The sequence below is a fragment of the Pteropus vampyrus genome, unplaced genomic scaffold, assembly GCF_000151845.1.
Source record: "Pteropus vampyrus isolate Shadow unplaced genomic scaffold, Pvam_2.0 Scaffold90, whole genome shotgun sequence".
Lineage (NCBI taxonomy): Eukaryota > Metazoa > Chordata > Mammalia > Chiroptera > Pteropodidae > Pteropus > Pteropus vampyrus.
The window spans coordinates 1,792,366-1,799,887 of NW_011888871.1; the positions used below are offsets into that span (position 1 = coordinate 1,792,366).

At 62.8% G+C, this 7,522-nt stretch overlaps 1 protein-coding gene across 1 annotated transcript in view; it reads left to right on the forward strand.

The window, feature by feature from the left end:
- FOXK1 (forkhead box K1) overlaps nucleotides 1-4,754 on the forward strand; it is a 23,817-nt gene extending 19,063 nt beyond the window's left edge. Inside the window, exons 6-9 of the mRNA XM_023532759.1 lie at nucleotides 2,030-2,196; nucleotides 2,297-2,581; nucleotides 3,370-3,594; nucleotides 4,235-4,754. Coding sequence (XP_023388527.1) covers nucleotides 2,030-2,196; nucleotides 2,297-2,581; nucleotides 3,370-3,594; nucleotides 4,235-4,527 — 970 coding nt within the window. The 3' untranslated portion in view covers nucleotides 4,528-4,754. The remainder of the gene's footprint in view (nucleotides 1-2,029; nucleotides 2,197-2,296; nucleotides 2,582-3,369; nucleotides 3,595-4,234) is intronic.
- Nucleotides 4,755-7,522: the final 2,768 nt, after the last annotated feature.

Here is a 7,522-nt window from a genome sequence, read left to right on the forward strand (position 1 = left end):
CCCCACACACACCGCCTGCCCTTGGCCCAGGCCTCTCGCTCCACCTGCGTGTGACCAGCACAGTCCAGGGAGGCCCACGCCTCACGTGGCCAGGTAGTCTTGCCAGGGCCACCGATCTCAGGAGAGATCGGGAGCTGGGGAGATGCTCTCGGAAATCCCTGCACGTGGAAGGAGACGTTGGCACCTGATGCTCCCCGTCCCAAGACTGCTTCAAACTCGATTCCATGAGCGACAAACTCGATTCCGTGAGCGCCTGCTCCAGTAACTCGGAGGCGAACTCTGTCTGTCACCGGGGTTCTCACGTGTGTAATCAGAGGAGAAACCGGAAGAGAGTGACTTGTTCACGTTGGTGAGGTGGGAATTCGGAAAAGGGTTTTCGTACCACTTGGCGTGTTTCCGCTGAGCTCGCATTGTCCAGAGCAGTGTATCGCTTGATGGGAACGCGGAGAGAAAATTTATCAAGCTGTCAAGATTCCAGGGGCTGCCACGACCTAGCGCCACAAACTTGGCAGCTTAAACAGAAGTTTATCCTTGTACGGTGCGGAGCTGGAAGTCTGAGCTCAGCCATGGGCAGGGGGGTCCCTCCGCGCCTGTGAGGGGGTCTGCCCGAGGCCCCTCCCCGCTCCTGGGGGTTCGCTGGCCCTCTCTGAAGTCCCGCGGCTCTTAGACGCGTCACCCCGACCTCTGCCTTCATGCTTACGTCACATTCTCTGCGTGCGCGTCTCTGGACGAAGGCCCACCCTACCGACCTCATCTAACCTGACCGGCTCTGCGAGGACCCTCTGCAAAACCCCTTCTCCAGAGAAGGCCCCTCACGAGGCACTGGAAGTCAGGGTCCCAGCACGCCTTTTTGGGGACAGTTCAACCCATAGCAGTGCCCAGACTACTTTCCACTTGTAGATCAGCCCGTGGCCAACTAGGGGATATTTCCTGGGGCTTCTTCTCGTGCCCAGCACCCCCAGGAAGCCCTGTATAACGGTGTGCGTAATGGTAGACCCGTCATCAAGGTCACACTGGAAGCTGGGGACCCCTGGTCTTATGCTGCAGGTAGAATTCTCTCAGGGAAGTTGGGGACCCTCTGTCTAGGGGACAGGGTCATAAAAGCTGTGGTGTGGGCTATGTCTTAGACATGTGTTGGGGGTAGAGAGTGGGGAAGAAACGGGGTTCGTTTGGTAAAGAGGAGCAGGCCAGAGAGGGCCTGACAGGCGTTGGTAACAGTGAGTGCCACTGCAGACCCAAGGGCAGGAGGGACCCGGTCACTCCGGCCGGAGCACGGGGATCGGCAGGCAGGGACCCCGGGCAGACGAGCGAGCCAAGGGAAGTGGGAGAAGCAGTGGGCCAGACCTCAGGGACAAGGAGGGACGAGAGGGCCGGGTCCCCCCGGGAGACCGTGGAGGCGCAGTGAGTGCCCCCAGCCCAGCAGGGAGCCGGTCGTGGGCACAGAACGAAGGCGGGACCCCAGCTGCGTCTGGAGAGCCCCAGCGTCTGCCTCTGGGACTGCGTTGATCCCGCGCGTGTTCAGGGGACACGGGGACTGCGTGTCCTCGCGTTACGTGTGCTCGCCTGGCAGTCCCCTGAGCAGACAGCCCCAGCGGGCGGGAGCTGGATGGGGACGTTGTCATGGGTCGCAGTACTGCTGGTCGGCAGGCGTCGCTGCGGCTCGTGCGTGAGGGAGCGTGCCCTGTGTCCCGTGCCCCATGCCCTGCACGCAGACCGGTCCTCATGGAGCGTCTGCACCATCCTGCAGAGCTGAGCTCTGTGACGGGAGACGGAGCCACGTTTCTGGCAGCGAACGCTCCAGATCGTGGCCTTGGCAGAGGCGCAGAGCGCGCAGCCTCCTCCCCTGTGCTGGGCTGCCGTCAGGCTCGTCCGGTGGCACGTCGGCGCTGGCGAGCCCCCATGAGGACAGAGACGCGCCGGGGAGCGGGCGAGGCCAGCACGTGGGCTGGGCTGCCCAGGCGTCCCACGTCGTGAAGTTGCCTGTCGTTTATCCGTGTCTGCTCACCACCGTGGTCCCGTCTTCTTCCAGGAGTGCTCCGGCTTCACCCACTCACCCTGGGCTGATGTCCCCTCGGTCTAGTGGCCTGCAGACTCCAGAGTGCCTGTCTCGGGAGGGCTCCCCCATCCCACACGACCCCGACTTTGGGTCGAAGCTGGCGTCTGTCCCCGAGTACCGGTATTCCCAGAGCGCGCCCGGTAAGAGCGGCTTCGCCCTTTGATCCACCGTGGCGGGACCCGGGCTTGGCCGACAGGGCTGCCGGAGCGCCCACCGACCTCGCGCCCCTTCTCCATGCAGGCTCCCCCGTCAGCGCCCAGCCCGTGGTCATGGCCGTGCCTCCCCGACCTCCTAGTCTAGTGGCCAAGCCTGTGGCCTACATGCCAGCCTCCATAGTGACGGCACAGCAGCCCTCCGGCCACGCAATCCACGTCGTGCAGCAGGCCCCCCCGGTCACCATGCTCAGGGTGGTCACCTCCTCCGCCAGCTCCGCCAACGGGTACATCCTCGCCAGCCAGGCCTCGGCAGGGGGCGCCCACGAAGCGGCAGGCACAGCCGTGTTGGACCTCGGCAGCGAGGCAAGAGGTAACGTAGCCACATGGTCATTCGGCTGAGCGTCCGGGAGATCGAGCTGTTGGCCTTGAGGAGCCTCGGGGGCTGCAGAGCCCAGGCGTTGGGGGCACAGAGCTGATGGCTTCCAGGCTGCCACCCTCCTCCCCGCTACTCGTTTTTCGGGGAGCGTGTCCTTTTCAGTCAGCACTAGTCGTCCGAAACGTGTTCCTCCTCGTGTACTAGTGCCTTTGAGGGGGTCCTGAACCTAGAACCTGGAGGGTGAGTCCTCTCAAGCCCCCAGCGAGGAGTCCTTAGAAGTCAATAAAACTTAAAAATAGTTACAGAGTCTTGAATGGGGAAGTCAGATCCCAGGGACTTGGTGGGGTAAATGGTGAAGATGGGGCCGCCCTGTAGCGGGTCCCCGGAGCACAGCGGCAGCTCCCAGCCTCACGCACCGCCGGACGCTGGTCACAGTGTCACTTCTGATGCCGCCATGTGACAGACGCGTTCTGGTAAAGAGGACTAAGTTAAGGCCCCAGACGCAAATCGCTTCATTCCAAATAACGTATTTTCTTTCTCGAATTATATTTGGGTTTGTTAAAGTTTAAGGTATTTACATTTATTACTAAAAACCCTATTAATTGTTTTTTGGTCGTTTCAAAACTTAGCTCATCAGTGGGATTTCTCTCTTGAGAACCAACGTGTTTTCCTAGTGTCAGTGCTTAAAAGCCACGAGTCGCGTCCCCGTTGACAGCCGTCCTGCCGAGCACGGGTGACAGACGGCCCCGGCCACCAAGTTCTGACGCACTTTCCGCCCGCAGGCTTGGAAGAGAAGCCCACCATCGCCTTCGCCACCATCCCCACTGCCAGCAGGGTCATCCAGACGGTGGCCAGCCAGATGGCCCCTGGGGTCCCTGGACACACGGTCACCATCCTACAGCCGGCCACGCCAGTCACCATCGGGCAGCACCATCTCCCAGTCCGGGCCGTCACTCAGAACGGAAAGCACTCTGTCCCCACGAACAGTTTAGCCAGCAGCGCTTACGGTGAGGCCCTGCCGACCTCCGCACGCTTGTTCTAGTGTGCAGCTCAGTCTGTAGTCGGTGTGGCGGGAGGACGCTGCTGCCCGCTGACCAGACCAGCGGCCGGTGCAGTCAGTGTGTGAGCGCCCGCTGTGCCCCCCACCCCCGCCCTGTGCCAGCGCTCGGGAAGGAGCGAAGTCCCTTCAGCACCGAGCTCACAGTCCGAGGTCCCGGAGGGCGTTGAACAGGAGCTCCGAGCGGGGGTGGGGTGGAGTGGAGCGGGCAGTGGTTTCCGTTTTCAGGCGGGTGGCATTTATTTGTCAGTGACCTGCCTGAGGTGAGGGCGGGAGCCGTCGGGGTCCCTAGAGGATCCACAGGGAGAAGTAAGAGCAAGGAGGACCTGAAGGGGACCAGGGACAGCGCCCTCTCGCGCAGAGAGGGGCCAGGGCCAGGGGGCGGTGGCTCACAGGAGTCCAACCACAGAAAGGCCAGCTGAAGTGGGAGCTGGCGCAGGGCTGGCACCCCAGGGCTGCGGTGGCTTTAGCCGGAAGTGCCAGGGAGGCCGGTTCCGCCGTGATTTTCTTAGCTCTGGCGACTTGGGCTGTATCAGAACAAGCCAGGTCCTGACCAGTGTCCCAACGTTAATCTCTCCCCTCGCCCCCAGCCCTCACGAGCCCCCTGCAGCTCCTCGCGGCCCAGGCCAGCTCGTCAACACCGGTGGTGGTCACTCGCGTGTGTGAGGTGGGGCCCGAGGAACCAGCAGCCGCCGGAGCAGCAGGAGCCAGCACCGCCACCCCCGTCAGCACCGCCACCCCGGCCAGCACCGCCACCCCGGCCAGCACCGCCCCTTCCACTGGAGAACCCGAGGTCAAAAGGTCCCGGTTGGAGGAGCCCAGTGGGACTGTGCCCAGTGTGATCACGGCAGCCGGCCCACAGGGGCCGGGGACCGGGGAGTGACGTCGCCCGCGTGGAGGTGGAGTGGGACACACGCCAAAAGGATTCTGGAGCTGACACCGCTGCTGCCCAGGCCGTGATGCGGAAGCTCCGCGCTGACCGAAGCGCGGCGCCAAACGGGCAGGGCGGCCTCCGTCCACCTGCACCTGGACACACTTGTCCCCCTTGTCATCTGTGTCCTGCCCCTGCTATAGTCTAAAACAAAAACACATAAACGAGTTCAGACAGCTGATTGTATGATTCTGGGGATTCCTTTGTTTTCATTTCCTTCTTCCTTAGCACTATCTTCTCTCCCTGGCCCTTTGGCACAGGCGTCGGGGCAAGGCTGGCTCAGCGTCTCGAGGAACGGCTCCCGGCCACGAGCAGAAGCAAGGCTCCCAGAGCAGCCTTCGCCCCCGGAGGACTGGACAGCAATGCCGCCTGGCAGACAGGCCTTCTGGGGAAGGGCACGGATCAGCCCGTTTGTAGTCGGCTGGGAACGGGCCAGAGAAAGGCAAGAACTGTCAGGTTTCAGACTGTCCCACGACATCTCCTCCCCAAAACAGTGACACGGAAAGTACCAGGTTGGCATTAATTGGTGGGGAGAGGTCTGGCTTGGCTTCGGACCCCAAATACTTCTTGTTTCGTTGAAACGTGGAACGCGGCTTCATCGTAGGTCTGAGGCAGACACAGCAGGGAGTGTCTGTTTCGAGCTTTTCATCTGCAAGTTGTGGGGCACCTGTCCATCTGAGGGTCTCCGGGAAAAGCAGACCTGCCTTCCCGTCTGCTAACTGCAGGAGAGGTCGCCAGCTTCCCGCGTGGGTGTTCGAGGCAGAAAGCCATGTGATGACGGGTCAGAGCCAGCGGCCTGCAGTGTCCTCCCTACAGTGCTGGCCGCACCTGCTTTGTGGGGCCTGGAAGTCGGGCAGCTGGGGCCGGGAGACGGAGGTCGCCCAGCCAACAGGTGGATGTTCACGGACGCGTTGCTCCAAGAACGAAAGGACGAGCCCTGTGCCCTGTGCCCTGACGCCCCGGCCCACGCGGCACCGAGGACACTGCTGACACTGCTCCACCAAGTCCTCACCACCCAGGCCTGGCTGCTGTGCCAAGGCGGAGCCGTCCCCTCTGGCCCAGCACCGGGGCCCAGCGCCTGCTGACTCTGCCGGTCTTGTGTGACATGGCGAGAGCCAAGGGCAGTGCGCTCCGGGCCGGTGGCACCGGCTTGCCTGAGGAAGGACCCTGCGCCACTGGACACTGTCACCGGAGCAGGAGGCGAGCCTGAGCTGTCCGGTCCACCACCCACTGTGGGTCAGGCCGTTGTCCTGCAGCTTTCTCGGGGAACATTCTCAGGAAGCATAAGTGTGTCTGTGAAAAGTGACTTTGACCGCCCCGGACGCCTACATTAGTTCTGGTGGGGGGCACCACGAAACGAAAAGAAACGGGGCTCGGGAACGGCCTCGGAAACAGCCTGTCCTCGGCATGAGCATCTCACCTGCAGAGCCGCCTGCTCTTCCCTGAGCCCCCGTGGCGGCACCACCCAGACACCCGTAGCTTCTGCGGTCCCCGAGAAGCGCAGGCGGGACAGGAGCCAGCGCAGAGGGAAGGGCACGGGGGGCCCGGTTCCGAGGCCGTGCAGGCAGGAGCGGCTCGTGTGCCGGGCGTGACCCCGCTGCAGCGGAGCCCGTCGGAGGGCAGGGTAGGGGCGACCAGCTCCGTCTCTCTGCGCTGTCCCCACACACAGCCGCCGCCGTCAGTCGCTGGAGACAAGTGCAGAGCGTCCTCCAGCCCCTCTCCTCCCGCGTGGACAGGGGAGACACCTGTTCTGTGCTCCTAAGCCCCAAGCCAGCTGTCTCTGTGGCACCAAACTTACCTGGGAGACAAGCTCTCTGTGAAGTCCACACCTGCTGCCTTCGGCGAGGCTTCAGAGGAACGGGGTGAGGACGCAGCTGGCCGGCGTGCCGTCCTCAGACGCAGCGACCCGTCCGTGCTGGGGAAGCGCGCTCCATCCCTCGTTGACATGCTGTGTCATTTCACATAAACTCTCTCCACACGGCAGCTGGTGTGTGTGTGTGTTGGCAGCACCGGTGCCTTGGGCGGAGGCAGGTTCCGTGTCTGGGCCTCACCTTTGAGGGTCTGTAACGAGGGGCTCTGGGGTCACCTGCTGCTTACCCTTCAGCCCGGCTGCATGTGGGCTCCTCCTCGGGTAGGTACATTTGCTCGCGGGCCAGCGTGACTGCCACAGGTTTGCCTCTTGGGAAAGTGGCATTGTCTGCAGAGACAGACAGGGCCGTTGGCCACAGCATGTTGTCAGGTGTTTGCCTGACCCAGTTGGTCTGGCTTTGACCTTTTCTTTTCCTGACGTTTGAGGTGTTTTGGTGTTCTGTCCATTTTCAGTGCCGATGCTGCCACATGGGAAGAGGTCCGAGGGGAAGGGAGTGGGGGCGGGGACAGAATGTCAGTCAGTGACATCCTGCCACGTGGGGAGCTTGTGTATTTTTTCAGCTCCTGCGGACTGAGGATAGGGGAGGAGGGCTCAGTGTGGACAGCTCAGACTGCAGCCAGGGCAGAGAGAGGCAGGCGGGTCCCCAGACACTGCGTTCCTGGACAGGTTTTGGTCATCCGACCAGACGGCCTGCTGGCATGGCCAGCACTGTCCTCGGTCCAGCAGCCAGAGGTCCAGGATGGTGGTGCCCCAAGGAGGTGCATACCTGGTTGCCTCTGCTGACAAAGCGATGGTGTCCCCCGAAACTCGTCGATGGGAGGAGGAGTGCCAGGCCACAAGTGACTGGCGGGCTCTGGCCCTCAGAGTCTGGTGGCCTGTGACCTACCACGGGGCGGGCTGCCCCCAGCCAGGGTCGGGGAGAGCGAGAGCCAGTCCATCATGTCGCTGTGGCCTCGGGGGTCTGAGAACCTGCTCCTCGTCCCCGTGAAGAGGGGAGTGGCTTTGCGGCCACAGCTACCGATGCCAAACGCAGAGCACTCGCTGTGCGTGGGAAGGTGGTTGCAGAGGTAGCTGTCG